The sequence below is a fragment of the Salmo salar genome, chromosome ssa15 (assembly GCF_905237065.1).
Source record: "Salmo salar chromosome ssa15, Ssal_v3.1, whole genome shotgun sequence".
In the NCBI taxonomy this organism is placed as follows: Eukaryota; Metazoa; Chordata; class Actinopteri; order Salmoniformes; family Salmonidae; genus Salmo; species Salmo salar.
In genome coordinates this window covers 72351025-72370506 of record NC_059456.1, presented here as the reverse complement: position 1 = coordinate 72370506, position 19482 = coordinate 72351025, and the positions used below count along the sequence as shown (strand labels likewise).

The 19482-nt window shown below is 44.0% G+C and overlaps 1 protein-coding gene across 1 annotated transcript in view; it reads right to left on the bottom strand.

Moving 5' to 3' along the window:
* LOC106572294 (phosphatidylinositol 3,4,5-trisphosphate-dependent Rac exchanger 1 protein) overlaps window positions 1-19482 on the bottom strand; it is a 107924-nt gene that overhangs the window by 50325 nt on the left and 38117 nt on the right. The window contains exons 9-11 of the mRNA XM_045696038.1: window positions 18246-18395; window positions 15072-15219; window positions 3124-3224 (exon numbers count right to left, since the gene is read on the bottom strand). Coding sequence (XP_045551994.1) covers window positions 3124-3224; window positions 15072-15219; window positions 18246-18395 — 399 coding nt within the window. The remainder of the gene's footprint in view (window positions 1-3123; window positions 3225-15071; window positions 15220-18245; window positions 18396-19482) is intronic.

Genomic DNA, 19482 nt, shown 5'->3' with positions numbered 1-19482 from the left:
CCTTACCATGCTTTGCTAACAATAGAGAAGCCATGATGACACATTTGTACTCATTGTACATAAGACATTAATGAAGTATATTGTCATAGAACATTTTAAATCTAACATTTTTCTAAAATGTGGAAAACTACCTGAATCTGTAATGATAATCAATACTGTCGTGTACACAGTCTGACAAGAGAATGTTTAACTTTTAACTGGAGAAATATAAAGAGATCTGCTTACCTGGTAGCCATCTTGAAGGCCCTGGCAGATGTGTTGCTTCATTCAAAAATCAAACTTTATTTTAAATTTTGTGTGCGTGTGTGTGTGTGTGTGTGTGTGTGTGTGTGTGTGTGTGTGTGTATATATACTGCTCAAAAAAATAAAGGGAACACTTAAACAACACATCCTAGATCTGAATGAAAGAAATAATCTTATTAAATACTTTTTTCTTTACATAGTTGAATGTGCTGACAACAAAATCACACAAAAATAATCAATGAAAATCCAATTTATCAACCCATGGAGGTCTGGATTTGGAGTCACACTCAAAATTAAAGTGGAAAACCACACTACAGGCTGATCCAACTTTGATGTAATGTCCTTAAAACAAGTCAAAATGAGGCTCAGTAGTGTGTGTGGCCTCCACGTGCCTGTATGACCTCCCTACAACGCCTGGGCATGCTCCTGATGAGGTGGCGGATGGTCTCCTGAGGGATCTCCTCCCAGACCTGGACTAAAGCATCCGCCAACTCCTGGACAGTTTGTGGTGCAACGTGGCGTTGGTGGATGGAGCGAGACATGATGTCCCAGATGTGCTCAATTGGATTCAGGTCTGGGGAACGGGCGGGCCAGTCCATAGCATCAATGCCTTCCTCTTGCAGGAACTGCTGACACACTCCAGCCCCATGAGGTCTAGCATTGTCTTGCATTAGGAGGAACCCAGGGCCAACCACACCAGCATATGGTCTCACAAGGGGTCTGAGGATCTCATCTCGGTACCTAATGGCAGTCTGGCGAGCACATGGAGGACTGTGCGGCCCCCCCAAAGATATGCCACCCCACACCATGACTGACCCACCGCCAAACCGGTCATGCTGGAGGATGTTGCAGGCAGCAGAACGTTCTCCACGGCGTCTCCAGACTCTGTCACGTCTGTCACGTGCTCAGTGTGAACCTGCTTTCATCTGTGAAGAGCACAGGGCGCCAGTGGCGAATTTGCCAATCTTGGTGTTCTCTGGCAAATGCCAAACGTCCTGCACGGTGTTGGGCTGTAAGCACAACCCCCACCTGTGGACGTCGGGCCCTCATACCACCCTCATGGAGTCTGTTTCTGACCGTTTGAGCAGACACATGCACATTTGTGGCCTGCTGGAGGTCATTTTGCAGGGCTCTGGCAGTGCTCCTCCTGCTCCTCCTTGCACAAAGGCGGAGGTAGCGGTCCTGCTGCTGGGTTGTTGCCCTCCTACGGCCTCCTCCATGTCTCCTGATGTACTGGCCTGTCTCCTGGTAGCGCCTCCATGCTCTGGACACTACGCTGACAGACACAGCAAACCTTCTTGCCACAGCTCGCATTGATGTGCCATAATGGATGAGCTGCACTACCTGAGCCACTTGCGTGGGTTGTAGACTCTGTCTCATGCTACCACTAAAGTGAAAGCACTGCCAGCATTCAAAAGTGACCAAAACATCAGTTAGGAAGCATAGGAACTGAGAAGTGGTCTGTGGTCACCACCTGCAGAACCACTCCTTTATTGGGGTTGTCATGCTAATTGCCTATAATTTCCACCTGTTGTCTATTCCATTTGCACAACAGCATGTGAAATGTATTGTCAATCAGTGTTGCTTCCTAAGTGGACAGTTTGATTTCACAGAAGTGTGATTGACTTGGAGTTACATTGTGTTGTTTAAGTGTTCCCTTTATTTTTTTGAGCAGTGTATAAACAGTCCTTCAAAAATTTTGCGGGGGATGAGAACATCAGTCATGGACACTTTTCCAAAATATTTTCATCATTATTATTATTATTATACATGAAAATTCAGTAAATTATTTTTCTGTCATTTGAAAACATCTAGTAGAACATCCATTTATTTATTTTTTTAGTCAGTTTAAATTACAACATAACATACATTCAGACAGAGCTGGACGCGTCGCGGTAATGAGAATTTCAGCAGAAAAGCAGAAAATTCATTCCTATGTCGAAATTACTCTTTGTGCAAGGTAGAGAACACTATCTTTATGATATTTTGTTATATTACATGTTTTATATTTAAAATCATTATTGCCATGGTATTTTAAATGGTTTCATGAGAATGACCCAATTCCAAAAATCGGAAACACGTGACTGTTAACCCCCTATATACCAAGTCTGCTGGTGGAAACTTGGGTTTTGAAATAGCTCCACTATTTATAAACAATTTTTAAAAATTATTCATGGATAGACAGATGCAAACAATCGGAGAGATGAGTTAGAGCCGAGAAGAGTAACAGAAAAAAATGAGTAAAATAGAGTGTGAATAGCCTGATTACAATGAGACTGAATAAGAGAGATTGAGAATGCGAGAATGTTAAAATCTGTAAGGAGAGTGTGAAAAAAATGTGAGATTGAAAATCTAATGCCAACGATTACACCAAATAATAATAATAATAATAATAATAATAATGCACAGTACCAGTCACAAGTTTGGACACACCTACTCTTTCAAGGGTTTTTCCTTATTTTTACATTCCAGGTGAAGCTGGTTGAGAGAAAACAAAGAGTGTGCAAAGCTGTTATCAAGGCAAAGGGTGGCAACTTTAAAGAATTTAAAATACATTTTGATTTGTTTAACACTTTTTTGGTTACTACATGATTTCATTGTGTTATTAGTTTTGAGGTCTTCACTATTATTCTACAATGTAGAAAATAGTAAATATAAAGAAAAACCCTTGAATGAGTAGGTGGGTCTAAACGTTTGACTGGTACTGTAAATAGAAAAACAATAGGAGGAAGAGAGAGAGCAAGAGACAAAGACAAAGAGACAGGGAGAAAGAGCGAGAGAAAAAGAGAACCGGAGAAAGAGAGCGAGAGACAGATGCAGAGACGGAGAAAGCCAGAAATAATGACAGAAAGATATGAAGGACAGAGACTGTTCTCTCACCGTGGTGGATGATGCCGTTCTCGAGCAAAGCTTGACCCAGGTTGACCCCCTCATCTGGCTTGCTGATCTCTCCACTATCTATCAGCCATGACACAAACTCACTGTGGGGAAACAGACAATAATATATATATATATATATATATAGTGAAACAAAATATAAATGCAACATTTAAAGTTTTGGTCCCATGTTTTATGAGCTGAAATAAAAGATCCCATACATTTTCCATGCACACAAAAAGCTTATTTGTCTCAAATTGTATATTTGCCAAGATAATCCATCTACCTGACAGGTGTGGCATATCAAGAAGCTGATAAAACAGCATGATCATTACCACAGGTGCACCTTTTCCTGGGGACAATAAAAGTCCACTCTAAAATGAACACAACAATGCCACAGATGTCTCACGTATTGATGGAGCGTGCAATTGCATTGCTGACTGCAGGATACATTTATATTACCTTCTCTACCATAAGCCGCCGCCAACGTCATTTTAGAGAATTTGGCAGTACATCCAACCGGCCTCACAACCGCAGACCACATGTATGGTGTCGTGTGGGCAAGCGGTTTGCTGATGTCAACGTTGTGAACAGAGTGCCCCATGGTGGCGGTGAAGTTATGTATGGGCAGCCATAAGCTATGGACACAATTGCATTTTTTCGATGGCAATTTCAATGCAGAGAAATATCGTGTCGAGATCCTGAAGCCCATTGTGAGGTCAATTTGTTTTTAAAGGTATCGGAGACCAACAGATGCATATCTGTATTCCCAGTCATGTGAAACACATAGATTAGGGCCTAATTTATTTATTTCAATTGACTAATTTCCTCATATGAACTGTAACTCGGTAAACTATTTGAAATTGTTGCATGTTGCGTTTATATTTTTGTTCAGTAGATCGATTGAAAATCTTTTAAATGGCATATGTTATCTATTGAAAGTGAGTGCATACTTTCTTTGTAAACAGTATGTGGCCCCAGCAGGAAACAAAACCGAGCGACACAGGTCTAAAGTTATTGGTACATTTTTTAAACTAAAATCACAAGGAATTCAGCAAATAATTGCAGAATTTAGGAAATCTGTTAACCGAGTATTCCCACACATACAAAAAAAAGATGTGATTGTGTCTCAATGTTGCCAAAATCCATCACGCTCCATCTTCTCCCACATTGGGCTTCCTCTCATCACCATATTTGGTGGAGAGTGGAAATGCCAACTGGATGCTTCAGATTTATACATCCAGTGAAACATCTAGCTCATTGTTCTATCTGTGACGTGGCTATCAAAACAGTGTCATTCGTCACTATGGGGACGATGGGTTCTTGCGACAACGGACCCCGTGCATATTGGGTAGCCGGTGCTAATTGGGTAGCCACACAAGCTAGCTAGCCTTTTGGCTTCCCACATCGCCATGTGAAATAAAATCGGATAAAAAAAATAAAAATATGCCCTGGCAAATATTGTTATACTTGCCGGTGTAACCTACAACACTATCCCAGTTTGACATGCTGCTTCAATATATTCGCTCCCATATCAGCTGAAAAAAGAAAGTAATTTTTAGTCACGAAATAAAAGCACATGGCGATCTGTTTTCACGTTTCCAAATAGCCTATAATAACGTTATTTCTAAACAAAATCATTTTTGTAGGATTCTAATAAGGCTACAGTGTTGTTTGGTTTTTTGTTTGAACATTCACTGAGATTATATTTGGTTATCAATAAAAAAAAATTGGCTATTTGTTTAATGCCAAGCTAAACCAAGACAGCAATCTTGAATATAAAGTGATTTTGAAGTAGAGTAAATTCCCACATCACCATGTGAAATAATCCGATTTATAATGAAATAATATGCCCTGGCAAATATTCTTATACTTGCCTGTGTAACCTACAACATTATCATAATTTGATATGCTGTTTCAAAGTATTCACTCCCATATCAGCTAAAAATAGAATGTCATCATGTTTTGGCCACAGGGAAAAAGCACATCTCTCACAGCTGTTTTTACCAATAGCCTGGAATAAATAGTTTAAAACAAAATACATTTTTGGGGGGATTCTAATAAGGCTACAATGTTGTTTGGTTTACCGTTTGAACATATGCTGAGATTATATTTATTTATCAATGCAAAATAGGTTTCTTTGATGCATGGCCTATAGATCAGATCAAGGAACCAAGCGAGCTTCATTGCCTACATCCCGCAAGGAATGATAGGGTGCATTACAATCTTCATGTGGCACGGGAATACGTAGAATGTCGGAGCGCACCCTTTTGTGACGAAGAACGACATTGTGCTACGCTCTGTAGGGTCCGTCTCCGTAGGGTATAAATAGCCCTTTAAAGTCCTTTGTCACATAAGCTCTCCCAAAGCTACTTTCTGCCTTCTCTCCCCTCCCTTTCACTCCTCTCCCTCGTCATCCCCTAACCCACATTTCCTACCACTTTCTATCCTTCTGCTCCTTCTCCCTTGCTCCCCTTGTCTCCCCTCCCACCAGCCTTAAACCCCATCTTTCTCCATTTATCCATCCATCTCTTTCATTACTCGCTCCAAAAAGTGCCAATTCATGGCTTGTGTGGTGCCATTCATACAGAAGCTTTCTCACATAAATACAGATTCTCTCCTCAAAGTGTATTCTCCCTCTTCTGACACCGAGCGTTGGACAAAATGTTTGGAGAGGAGAAAATTACATTTCCCTCTGCTCAATCTTCCACGCTACTGAGCAAAATCAATTCCCCGGAGAACGAGGAACAGTGAATGTGAGCGTGTGTCTGATTGTGTGAATGTGTGTTTGAGCGAGCATTCCTGCGAAAGCAGGTTAAATGTGTGATTCCTATGTGTATGTTCATGCAAAATGTGTGTGTGTGTGTGTGTGCGGGTCATTCCACCAATTCGGTGCCTTTTGAGATGTGTAACTTTGTAAAAAAAAAAAAAAAAAAGACATAATAAAGAGCACATGTTCAACAACTTAAACGTTCTCCCATCAAGAGGTTAAATAAAATAAATGACGATAGTAAGTGCCTATTAAATGCCAAATTAAGTAACAGGTTGACGATTTCATAAAACATTATTATTATTTTTTAAATCCCCTTGTGACAGAAAATAATGGAAGCTTGTTGTGTGCAACAGCCAGGGGCAATTGAATGCAAGTTTCACAAAAAACATGTCATCGTTAAAATATTTCTAGCCTGACTATGGGTAACAGGGTTGCCATGTTACGATAGAGCCACTCTGTTTTTCACCACAAAACACCAGAAAATGGCCAAAAGGAGTACAACAAGCTCACCTACTTTTCAACTATTAGATGTATACTGAACAAAAATCTAAAACGCAACAAGCAACAATTTCAAAGATTTTACTGAGCTACAGTTCATAGAAGGAAATCAGTAAATTGGCATAAATTCATTAGGCCCTAATCTATGGATTTCACAACTAGGCAGGGGTGCAGCCATGGGTAGGCCTGGGAGGCCATAGTGAGTTGCCCTTCATGCCCACTCCCTTACCCTATAATTCTGTATTTCTTTGCAACTAATTTGTGTGCAGGTAGACCAGAAAAGCCACATCCCTGATTGAGTGGCAACTCTGATTAGAATACCTGCTGCTCATTTGTTGTTCTTTACAAATTCTGTTTTGAATTAAAATAAAGTGTTCCTACACGCTGAAAGGCTGTAAAGCTGAAACATCTGTGCGCTATCCCTGATGCAATGAAAATAATTTTAAAAAATGGAATAATGAAGTAAGCTTTATGCAACATCTTTGAGTGCGAAGCCATAACACCTTTTTGTTTGTCTGAATTTGTGGGTTTTACACACCAGTCAAGTTTCTGGGAGAGCGCGATGGTTCTCTTTTGAATTGGGCATAGACCCACACACTTGGGAGCCAGGCACAACCACTGGAGAGCCAGGCCCAGCCAATCGGAAGTTTTTCCACAAATGGCCTTTATTACAGACGGAAATACTCCTCAGCACACCCCTCCTCAGACAAAGCCGGATGTGGAGGTCCTGGGCTGGCGTGGTTACACATGGTCTGCAGTTGTGAGGCCGGTTGGATGTACTGCCAAATTCTCTAAAACGACGTTAGAGGAGGTTTATGGTAGAGAAATTAATATTAAATTCTCTGGAAACAGCTCTGTTGGACATTCCTGCAGTCAGCATGCTGATTGCACACTCCCTCAAAACTTGAGACATCTGTGGCATAGTGTTGTGTGACAATACTGCACATTTTAGAGTGGAATTTTATTGTCCCCAGCACAAGGTGCACCTGTTTAATGATCATGCGGTTTAATCAGCTTCTTGATATATGACACACCTGTCAGGTGGATGGATTATCTTGGCAAAGTAGAAATGCTCACTAACAGGGATGTAAACAAATTTGTGCAGACAATTTGAGAGAAATAAGCTTTTTGTGAGTACAGAACATTTCTACTTAAAATATCAAAGGGATGCAAAAGGCACTCATTTCGTGGAACAACCCATGTGTTTGCTCATGTGCTCGCTCATGTGCTCTGGTGCGAAAGCAGCCTTGATGTGCGATTCCTGTGCATTTGTTTTCACAATAAATGTGTATGTGTGATCATGAGCATTCCAGCAAAAGCAGGTCAAATGTGTGATTTCTGTGTGTGTTAATGCCAAAATGAATGTATGCATGTGTTCATGCAATGTGTGTGTGTGTGTGTGTGTGTGTTCATGCAATGTGTGTGTGGTCTTGTTCTATCCTCGGACCTGAAATCCCCAAGAGTCCCCACAAGGATAGTAAAACATGGAAAAGTATCACGTCCCCACAAGCACAAAGGCTATTTTAAGTTTAGGGGTTAGGTTTAGGCGTTAGGGTTATCAAATCAAAGTTTTGTGGTGGCGTACACAGATTTGCAGATTTTAATCGCAAGTGCAGCGAAATGCTTGCGTTTCTAGCTCCAACAGTGCAGTAATACCTACAGTAGCAATAAAAAAATAATACACACATAATCAAGACAAATAAAAAAGTTATATAAGATGAGCCATGACTAGAATACAGTATATACATATGAAGTGGATGAAACTATGTAAACATTGTTAATGTGACCATTGTTCAATGACTCTGTAGATAGGGCAGCAGTCTCTAAGGTTCAGGGCAGGGTACTTGGCGGAGGCCGGATAGTGGTGACTGTTTTAACAGTCTGATGGTCCCAGCTTTGATGCACCTGTACTGTTTCTGCCTTCTAGATGGTAGCGGGGTGAACAGGCCATGCCTCGGATAGCGGAGGTCCTTGATGATCTTCTTGGCCTTCCGGTGCTGTAGATATCCTGGAGGTCAGTGTGCCCCCGGTGATGCTTTGGGCTGACTGCACCACCCTCTGTGGCTGCAGATGGTGCAATTGCCGTACCAGGCGGTGATACAGCCCGACAGGATGCTCTCAATAATGCATCTGAATAATTTTGTGAGGGTCTTAGGGGCCAAGACAAATTTCTTCAACCTCCTGAGATTGAAGAGGCGCTGCTGCTACACTGTCTGTGTGAAAGGACCATTTCAGGTTGTCAGTGATGTGCACTCAGAGGAACTTGAAGCTTTTGACCCACTCTATTGCAGCCCAGTCGCTGTGGGTGGGGTGCTCTCTTTGTGGTCTCTTGTAGTCCACAATCAGCTCCTTCATTTTGTTGACATTGAGGGAGAGGTTATTTTTCTTGCTACACTCCGCCAGGGCTCTCACCTCCTCCCTGTAGCCTGTCTTGTCATTGCTGGTAATCAGGCCTACCACTTGTGTCATCAGCAAACTTGATGATTGAGTTGGAGACGTGGCCATGCAGTCATGGGTGAACGAGGAGTACAGAAGGGGGCTGAGCAGGCACCCGTGTGGCCCCCATGTTGAGGATCAGCGGGGCGGTGGTGTTGTTGACTACCTTCACCACTTGGGGTCGGCCCGTCAGGAAGTCCAGGACACAGTTGCACAGGGTGGGGTTCAGATCCAGGGCCCTGAGCTTAGTGATGAGCTTGGAGGGCACTATGGTATTGAAGGCTGAGCTGTAGAAGATGAACAGCATTCCTACATAGGTATTTCTATTGTCCAGGTGGGATAGGGCAGTGTGCAGTGCAGTAGCGATTGCGTCGTCCGTGGATCTGTTGAGGCGATATGCAAATTGTATTGGTCTAGGGTGTCAGGTAAGGTGGAGGTGATACGGTCCTTAACTAGCCTCAAAGCACTTCATAATGACAAAATTCCACGGGTCTACAGTCATTTAATTCAGTTAACTTCGCATTCTTGGGTACAGGAACAATGATGGATAGCTTGAAGCAAGTGGGAACAGCAGACTGGGATATGGAGAGATGGAATATGTCCGTAAACGCTCCAGCAAGCTGGTCTGCACATGATCAGAGGACGCGGCTTGGGATGCCGTCTGGGCTGGTAGCCTTGCGAGGATTAGCATGCTTAAATGACTTGCTCACATCAGCCACGGAGAACGAGAGCACACAGTCCTCATGAGCGTCAGGGGCCCACATTGGCGGCTCTACTGTGTTTTTCTCAAAGCGGGCAAAGGTATTTAGCTCGTCCGGGAGCGAGGTTTCCGCGACGTTGCTGGCTTTCCCTTTATAATCTGTGATTGTCTGAAGTCCCTGCCACATACATCTCGCGTCTGAGTCATTGAATTGCAACTCCAGTTTGTCCCTGTGCTGCTGTTTTTCCTCTTGGATTGCTTTACGGAGGTCGTAGCTGGTCTGTTTGTACACATCCATGTTCCCAGTCACCTTGCCATGGTTAAATGTGGTGGTTCGCGCTTTCAGTTTTGCGTGAATGCTGCCATCTATCCACAGATTTGGATAAGTTCTAATCATCACAGTGGGAACAACAGGGAGTGCGGGGGAGGCCCTTGTAGCCATCCCGGAAGGGAGAGTAGCAATGATCCAGAGTCAGTGTTGCGTGTGTAACTACAATAAATGTGGCCTCAGGATATGCGGTTTCCAGTTTGCATGTAGTCCAGTGTAGTTCCTTGAGAGCTGTCGCGGTGTCGGCTTCGGGGGGAATATACACGGCATGTGACAATGACCGAATAACGGGGTCAATATATCCAGAGAGCCATGATTCCGTAAAACAGAGTATGTTACAGTTTCTGATGTCTCTCTGGAAAGAGAGCCTTGCCCTGAGCTTGTTTATTTTATTGTCCAGGGACTGAACATTAGCAAGTTATATACTTGGAAGCGGTGGATGGTATCCATGCCACCTGAGTCTGACTAGGGCCTCACTCCTACCTCTTCTCCGGTGTCAACGTTTTCGTGCAGCCCCGGGATGAACAGAGCTGCATCGAAAAGGATCCAGGTCAGGGAAAATCTCATTTTTGATTGAATTTCTGGTGAGTGACCACGAATCTAATATCCTAAAGTTATTTCCGGCTGTAGGTAATAATACAAGAAACGTTCTGAGTAAATAACACACACACAAAAAAATATATATACTACAAAGTTGGCTAGGAGCTAGAAACAGGGCAACCGTGTCTGTCCACACCATCTTGTCCTCCATTTAGGTTTAGTGAAAATAGGATGTTGAATGGAAATCAATTTTAGGTCGCCACGAGGATAGAAAAACAAGTGTGTGCGCGTCTCTGTCTGTGTAAGCATGCTTATGTGCCCTGCTGCAAAAGCAGAACAAAAGTGTGATTCCCACGTGTTCACGCCAAAATGTGTGTGTGTGTGTGTGTGTGTGTATCACTGTGAAAGCAGTAAACATGTGATTCCTGTAGCGTGTGTGTTCATGCTAGAACACAGACACCTTGAGCCATCTGCTCCCACCTGAGCTTGTCTATCTGGTTGACTTACAATGGGCATATTTTACCATAAATAAAAGAGTCACTCACGACCTACTGAATGGGGGTACTGCTTTTTTAGGCCTGTGGTGGTGTGTGTGTGTGTGTGGAGGTGTGTGTGTGGAGGTAATTGTCAGCCGGATCTGTGTAGTACACCTCTTACAAGTGTGTGTTTGTGCGACTGTGTATGTGTATGTGTGTGACTGGGTGTGTGCGGCTGCGTGTGTTTTTCAAAGAGACATGCTGTTGATGGACATTGGCAGAAGACCCAAGTGGACTCTGGCCAGGTGGGGTGTCACGTAAGCGTTCTGGTTAGTTTTGACACTGGAGCGGTCACACAGAGGAGTAAATCACTGCTAATGATGAGAATCCAGAGAGGCTGTGTGTGTGTGTGTGTGTGTGTGAGCGTGTGTACGTCTGTATCTGAAGCTTCATAAATTCTTTACCTACAGCATGCTAGAATGAGGTCTTCCAAATTAGCTATTGGAAATATTGTTATCAGTCAGTCAACAAGAGGCTTGCTCCCTCTTGAACAAGGGACCTGAGGTAAAAATGTCAAGTAGGTCCGTCCCCTTGTGAAATAGGGCACTAAGTGTACAAAACATTAAGAACACCTTCCTACTATTGAGTTGCACCCCCCTTTTTGACCTCAGAAGTGTAAAATTAAGGACAATATATATCTTGCTCCTCAGCTTTATTGCTTCAATTTTAAATAAGCATGCATTTATTTTACTTTATTTTAAATATATGTTTCATTAAATATTAAATATGTTGCATTATTTCTGATTGGGTGGGCAAAATTGCCCAATCCAGCACCCTCCTAGAACTGGCCCTGGATGTGATTTCTGAACAACGTGTGTGTTTTCCAAAGCAGAAGAAGAGTTTAACTTTCCAGAGCAGCTGCAAAAGACACACACAAAAAAGCACCAACCAGTTAGTTTCAAACAATCTGTCACATTTAGTCCTTTCTTCATTCCACCCCTGGTTTTTAGGGATTATGTTTACACATGCAGCGTAAAAGAACTTGCATTGTTCAGGGAATGTGTGGCTGGAAAGTGAGGATCATTTGAAAAACAAGTAAGCCTGCAGTGACATCCAATGAGTGTACAAAACATTAAGAACACCTTCCTAATTAAGTTGCACCCCTCCCCTTTTGCCCTCAGAACAGCCTCAATTCGTCGGGGCATGGACTCTAACAAGGTGTTGAAAGCGTTCCACAGGGATGTTGACTCCAATGCTTCCCACAATTGTGTCAAGTTGGCTGGATGTCCTTTGGGTGGTGGACCATTCTTGATACACACGGGAAACTGTTGAGTGTAAAAACCCAGCAGCGTTGCAGTTCTTGACACAACCCGGTGCACCTGGCATCTACTACCATACCCCGTTCAAAGGCACTTCAATCTTTTGTCTTGCCCATTCACCCTCTGAATGGCACATATACACAAGGTCTCAATTATGTCAAGGTTTAAAAATCCTTCTTTAAACCTGTCTCCTCCCCTTCATCTACACTGATTGAAGTGGATTTAACAAGTGACATCAATAAGTGATCATAGCTTTCACCTGGTCAGTCTCTGTCATGGAAAGAGCAGGTGTTCATAATGTTTTGTACACTCAGTGTGTTGACTTGATTGCAAAATGTTATTTCTAGTGTACAAGATACTAATCTGTAAAAAATAATTTACACATCAGTTAGCAAATCCAGCATGCACAAGAATGTTCCAACCTAGGTCGTATTTATTAGTGCACAACATAGAAAAACAGCAAAAATGTTTTTACACAAAACAAAACCAAGCCTGTCTTATTAGACAAGTAATAAGAAAGAAGAACCATGGTTCCCTCCATGGTTCTTCATTTCGTGCCTAATGAATACAGACCTGGCCCTGGTGCATTGCCATACCCATGATGCAATACAGGCCCAAAATGTGGGCACACAACAACAAAAACACAGCAGCAAATGGGGGTGAGAATGAGGAAGGCTAAAAGAAGAACCAAGTATGATCCACCACCCAAATACGCTGTTGACAAATTGTGGAATTAAGGGAGCTGCGTAAACAAGAGGCACTACCAAATCGGCATTCTGCACGAGATTCATTTCATCTAATAACCACACCGAGTGAGCAATGCCATCTCCCGAAGTGAGCTATGCTAACTTATAATAACATCAGAACTACAGAGCGGTTAGAGAGGAATAGAAACAGGAAGGGAGGGAAAGTGAGAGCCTCTTGTTCACTCTACAGTGAGGTGCTGACAGGAGGTAAGAGTGCTGAAAAACCCCTAGTGCTTACATGGATCGCTTTTCTCAGACAGCCATGGAGAAGGGAGAGCAAGTGCGCACGCACGCACGCACACACGCGCGCCACAGATAGACATGCGCACGCTCGCGCGATCACACACAGGCTATATGGCTGCATTAAGAGGTAGAGTGCTTTTCCTGGAAAAGGATACATTAGGAGCCCGAACTAGATGTCTAGCAGAATGAGCAAAAATGTAAAATGAACAGAAAACACGGATGGCTTGAATGGCTTGACGCACTGAGCTTGTCTGGGTAGGAGACAGTCAGTAGAGTAAACATCTTCGGGGAAAGAAATGGAGGGGTTATTTTATTGTCATTTTATAGCACCTCGTCTTCGATATGATAGTAGTTACCTTCCGGGACAAAATCTTGACTTAACGTAAAATCAACGTCCATATTTGGTTTAGATTTAATTGAGTTGTCAAACGGGAATTCTTCTTGAAATAAACCTCCCGCCCCTTGAAATGCTTGCGTTGATTGGTGGGGTTGAAAACGGGTTAGTGGTGTTACCAACCAAAAACTCCATTGACATCCAACGTCATTATTTTGACAGATGACATCGATAGATGCTGGTTGGCTAAATGTATTTTTCCCCCGGTGGGGATAGTGAATTTTAACCCTTTACTAATCGAATACAGGAGCCTACACTAGTTGTCAGTGTCCTCTCAAATAATACTGAAAGCTGAAGACATAATGGAAACAGCACCACCTATAATGCCCATCGAATCTTACCTCCCTGACATTTCATTGCAGGTTGCATGGCGGTTTATAGTTCTATAGAAAGTCATTAAATATTGCCCTTGGATGCTGACTCACTCCATAATATAAAGCCCCAGTGATCACCGTCACGGTTTTACCCTCTTTTTTATATTCACCCACCCCCCAGAAATTGTGCCAAATAATAAATAATTTTAATAACTGTTCGGAATCTCACAAAACACTGTGTGGAGCTGTGGGGCGTAATGGAAAATGCATTACTGGAGGCAAACTAGGCCCTCATTGTTCATCCACAGCATTGAAAGACTGGGGGGGGACAAAAAAAAAGAGCTGCTTAGTCCAGCGGCTCGCTGTTGAAGGGTCTGTCTAATGATGCACTAGCAGTTAAAGGGAAGGTCTCTTCCTTAAGGAAGCCCTATATGTGTTGGTTGAAAACAGTCGCCTCCGACAACAAGTTCTTGGCTCCCAACACAGGATGGAAAACAACTCCCAGTCATCTCACTCATCAGTTGGGGTTGGGAAACTGATTGTATTAGTGAGTGGTGTGCAGTGTGTGGCGTGAATGATTGCACCGGGTTTGCTTAAGAGTGTGTGTGTGTCTGTGTGTGTGTGTGTACACGAGCACACATGGATGAGGAAAGGCCGGCAGACTCAGGAAGCGCCTGCTTGATGATACGGTGTGTAAGGGAAACAACTTAGGCCGTTCCAAATGCAAGGGTGATTACAGTAGGTATCATTATGGCAGGCCAGGAGAGATGTAATGATAGGGCCAGGTTAGGCATTCTGCCAGGACCCTGCTGTCCATTCAATTCCTCCTCTACTTCTCAGTGGCCGGTAATTATATGCAACAGAAATTAGTCATGGAATGGTTAGATAGAGTGGATGGAGCCCTTTTCAACACAACATCCCTGTTGTGATCCACCTCCCTCAGACCTACAGAAATGTATATATAATATGATCACTATTATCAGCAGAAGTTTTGGTTCAGTGGAGAAATCCCACAGTTTTCATGTATCTGTACCTCGAAGATGTCTTAAAAGTACCCTTGTTCACAGTTGAAAGGTCACCCCCTCAACTGAGCACCTATTGTTGTCATCCAACCACTGTACCATTTGAGAGTTCAAGCTTAGCCTGCACAAAGGCAATGGACTGTTCAGTGTGGAAGAACTCACTTTCCCATGAAGCACTTGGGAACGATGCTCAGCTTCCGGCGCCGGTCCTTGATCAGGTGGCGGCTCTTGGTCATCATCATGTGGTAGAGTTTCTCGCCCTTCTCGGCGATCATCACATAGGCATCCCGCTCCATTCCCAGCTTCAGACCTGCAACAGACAAACACTCAAGGGGTCAGACACCAAAACATTTTGCATATGAAGTTAATTATCGAAAGCCTGAGTTGACTATAAACAGTTATTAATATATTTCTAACCCAACAGTGAGTCTAGGGGTAACGATAAACTGTGTGGTCCGAGAATGTGTATGAGTGTGTGTGCGAGAGAGAGAGAGATAAAGACTACAGATCATTCCTCTCACTGCCTAAGACATCATGCTGATTCCCGTGTCTGACACTCTGGCTGGCATGGGGGGGGAACAGCAGCTATTGTCCCACAGTGCCAGCAAAAACAAAAGGAGGGCCCAACACCGAGCCCTGAGGGACACCATAATTTCCTCCAGTCAGCCCTCAGACATCTATGCGTTTCAGCCCCCAGGGGGGAAAGAGGCTGTCACGGGGCTGTGAGAAGACACAATGCCCCTGCCTGTAGGGTCCCGTTGGGGTTTCTGACACGGTACAGGGGTAGGAGAGGAACGGAGCATGGCAGCTCGCATCTGCCGCCTCCTATGGGAGGGAAAGCCAGAAGTTAGTCTGTCCAGGTCTAGAACAATGTACTGTGTCGCCTGCTAATGTACTGTGACGCCACGGAGTTCTTTATCTTTAGTGTAGAGCAGCAGTTATGTTTACCAAGCTGCAACACCCCTGAGTGAGAAATATGTTCAATTATGACAAATATGTACAGACAATTCAAAACTACAGTCTGTTGATGTTGAGCCCTTTGAAGGTCCAGCATGCTCATAGAGCTTCTAAACCGTAACTCCACCATGGGGCTCTCTGAGCAGCTTAACTTCACTGTGGGGCTCAGTGAGCTGCTAAACTACACTGTTGGGCTCTCTGAACGTTGGAGCTCCATCATCAGGCTCTCTGACTAACTCAACTCCACCGTCAGTCTCTCGGTCCTGCTAAACCGTGGGACTCAGACAATTCCAACAAAATTTGCGGGGGTGCCAGAGCTGGGTGCCGCTGATGAAGGTGGGGTTGGATTACACTTGACAGCAGCTGGAGTGGATTCAAACAAAGAGTCATTGAACAGAATGGGGTCTGGTCCTGGTGCAAGGGGCCCCCGGCCCTGGCCTGCTGGTCCAGCTGTCAGAGCCTGTCCAGAGGCCCCCTCTTCCCACTCTCACTGGCACAGGCAAACAGGCTAACATGTTAGCCCACTCATTTCCCCTCAGCCTCCAGGAAAACACTGATAAGACGATCCCAGCCCCATCCAGCTGGCAGAGCAATAATAATGGATCTGTCTTGGGAGTATTTAAAAAGGGGCTACAACCAAAATGTCCAACTAAAGCCAGTGCCATGGCAAAACAGGGGACATTTAAAAAGAGGTGTGCTGGTGGAAACTGGGATTCAACAATGGGTTAGGTATCAATAGTGAAACGGGGATGAAAGGGATGTGGTCAAGCCTTCCAGATGTGGGCCAGGCCGGTGGTTCAGGGAGGGGGCGGGGTTGGGGTGTGGTGTGGTGAGGGTATGGGGTTGGCTGCACTGTGACTGATCTGGCATCTGTTAGCCTCGGGTCAATTTCCGCCTGCCGTAACCCAATACCCAACATGGCCCTTGGTACTCTGCAAAGCTCCACTTCAGCCACAGGATCAGGTGACCGCTCGCACAAGTCCATGTGGAAGGCTCATTTGCTACATTTGAAATATTAAAGCTACAGTTGTTGTAAACAGCTAGAACACAGGTACAGTTGAACGTTCAAAACCCTCAGCTGTTTTAGTTGAATCCTTCCCATACACTTACAGCTTGGGTGGGAAGCAGTGGTGATTTCTGCCTCCAATGCTATCAGGTATCACCATGCCTACAGGCACAGAAGTCAGTAAAAGCCTTTCAAGCTTTATTAGCACACCCCAATGCGCACGCAAACACAAAGACAGGTGGCCAGTACTGAACAGGTGTCCTCACTCCTCATGTGGAGACACTTGAAGTCAAAAGAGGGGGAAAGAAAATTGGAGGCAGTCATTACTCCTCTTGTTTAAGAGTGCTCAGCTCACAATGACGTTTTGAACAAATAATCCATCTTCCTCAAAATACATGTTTTCAATGTGTAGTCAAACACTTCCGCAAATAGCACATTTGAACTAGAGAAAGAGGTATTTTAGTGCCATTCTTTTTTTAGAGAGAGCCAAAAGATCATTTTATTCCAGTGCCAGGATGTTTTGGGTGTGACTCGATTTGAACACACTATTAATTACACAGTTCTGGAAAACTGCTCCCAAGCTGCCAATTCATGCCAAACGTCTGCAATCACTCCACACCAAGTCGCGAAACGGCATACAAAGTGTGTTACGAGCCTCATTTTCATGCCACGGTATAGATGGCTAGACAAAACAGAGAGAGAGAGCAGAGTGCTGTCACAGACTGACAACAACCCGTGACCGGTACTGTGTTGCAATACTCTCCAGTGGGCTGCTGTTTCTGGCAAGCTGCTACTGGCTGCTCTATTTCAGGCTCTTGCTGGAATCGAAGATTCTGTTTTTAGCGCATCTTGTGCTTGTTTGTGAATGAACTGTTGGATAGAGTGTGTTCTCCTCTCGGGAGTGTTGATTAGCAAACACGGGTCTCGTACTGCATGGTAAGAGGCGGCTGGCTCTTTCTTTCGCATGTTAACCTCCAGACTGGTCTTCTGCATTCATTTGGTATTAAAGTTCTAGGTCCTTATGCCACTGTCTTTATGTATTTATGAAACAAAAGCCAGAGAGAGACAAAATGAGCAGTAAGTCATACCATAATCCACATACCATAAGCATACCACAACCGTCCTAGTGAGACATTCATTTGCATGCATACTGCATGATCTCTCACAACAGAGGGACTCCATTTGTAACCTCTTGCAAAGCTAACCATTTATTTATCTGAACCTTAATTGTGTTAGCTCACCATAGCATAGCGTTGTTGAGGTACTGTACAAGTCTATGAGGTCAGACAGTACAGCACAATCGGAAAACATGATAGCCTCACATTCTCAAAGGAGGGGGGGGAGCAGGACTCCAAAAGCGAGGACAAACTCACTCTCTCTCTGCTCTCGTTCCCTCAAGATGGCGTCGAGCCACTTCTGCTTGTCCTCCGAGTTCTTGGCCATGCAGACAAACCACTTGTTCTTGGCCGTGTTGTGGATCTTCCAGCCGTTGGTCACCGTGTAGTTGTTGCTGTGGTAGTCGGCTAAAACAAGAGGTAAAAAACAATTAAACGGACCATGGTACACACCCGACATGTGACTCCTCTTCGAGAAATAACCTTTATTACATTTAACCTCAATGCTGTTGACGGACATTGATATTAATACTGTACTAGCTTGTCTTGGGGATAAAACATGCAGTGTTCATGAACTCGTGTTGACCTCAGAAGTAACAGGGAGGGTAATACAGCCCAGCCACAACACTCTCAAGCTTCACTTGTCCTTGAAATACCTCAGAGTTCAAATAGCCATCAGACTGTAAGTACTGCTAATTAAAATAACAAACAATAACTGACTAGTAAGACATCTTTCCGCTGACTCGACAGAAAGGTCCGTCTCGCTTCCCTCTCCTTGTCTCCCTCTCCTCTCAGCTCCATTCCAATTTGACCAGCTCTTTGGCTCTAGGTGACTGTAATGCATAATGAATGGACTGGGGGTAATGGAAGTACATTAGTGTAATGTTAAAAGGTCATATAAATAGATGTGAAACCCCCTGTCCCCGAGGGGGGATGGGAGCATAAAAAAGGGCTAATGGTGTTGAGGTGTACGTGTATCAAACAATAGTGGGACCTGGGAGGAGGGTAATGTTGTTGCATTCATCTAAATGAGTGTGATAAATGCGTTCACGCCAAAACTTAATTTCTTCATTTCAAGGTTGTACTCTTCAGTGGAAAAACACAGGCCCGACAAGACACAAACTACAAATCTCATTCTAACGGATTCACTCAATATCCTTATTACTCTAAACATATTACTTTAAAGCAGGGCTCTCCAACCCTGTTCCTGGAGAGCTACCGCCCAGTAGGTTCTCTCTCCAACCCTGTTCCTGGAGAGCTACCGCCCAGTAGGTTCTCTCTCCAACCCTGTTCCTGGAGAGCTACCGCCCAGTAGGTTCTCACTCCAACCCTGTTCCTGGAGAGCTACCGCCCAGTAGGTTCTCTCTCCAACCCTGTTCCTGGAGAGCTACCGCCCAGTAGGTTCTCTCTCCAACCCTGTTCCTGGAGAGCTACCGCCCAGTAGGTTCTCTCTCCAACCCTGTTCCTGGATAGCTACCGCCCAGTAGATTCTCAC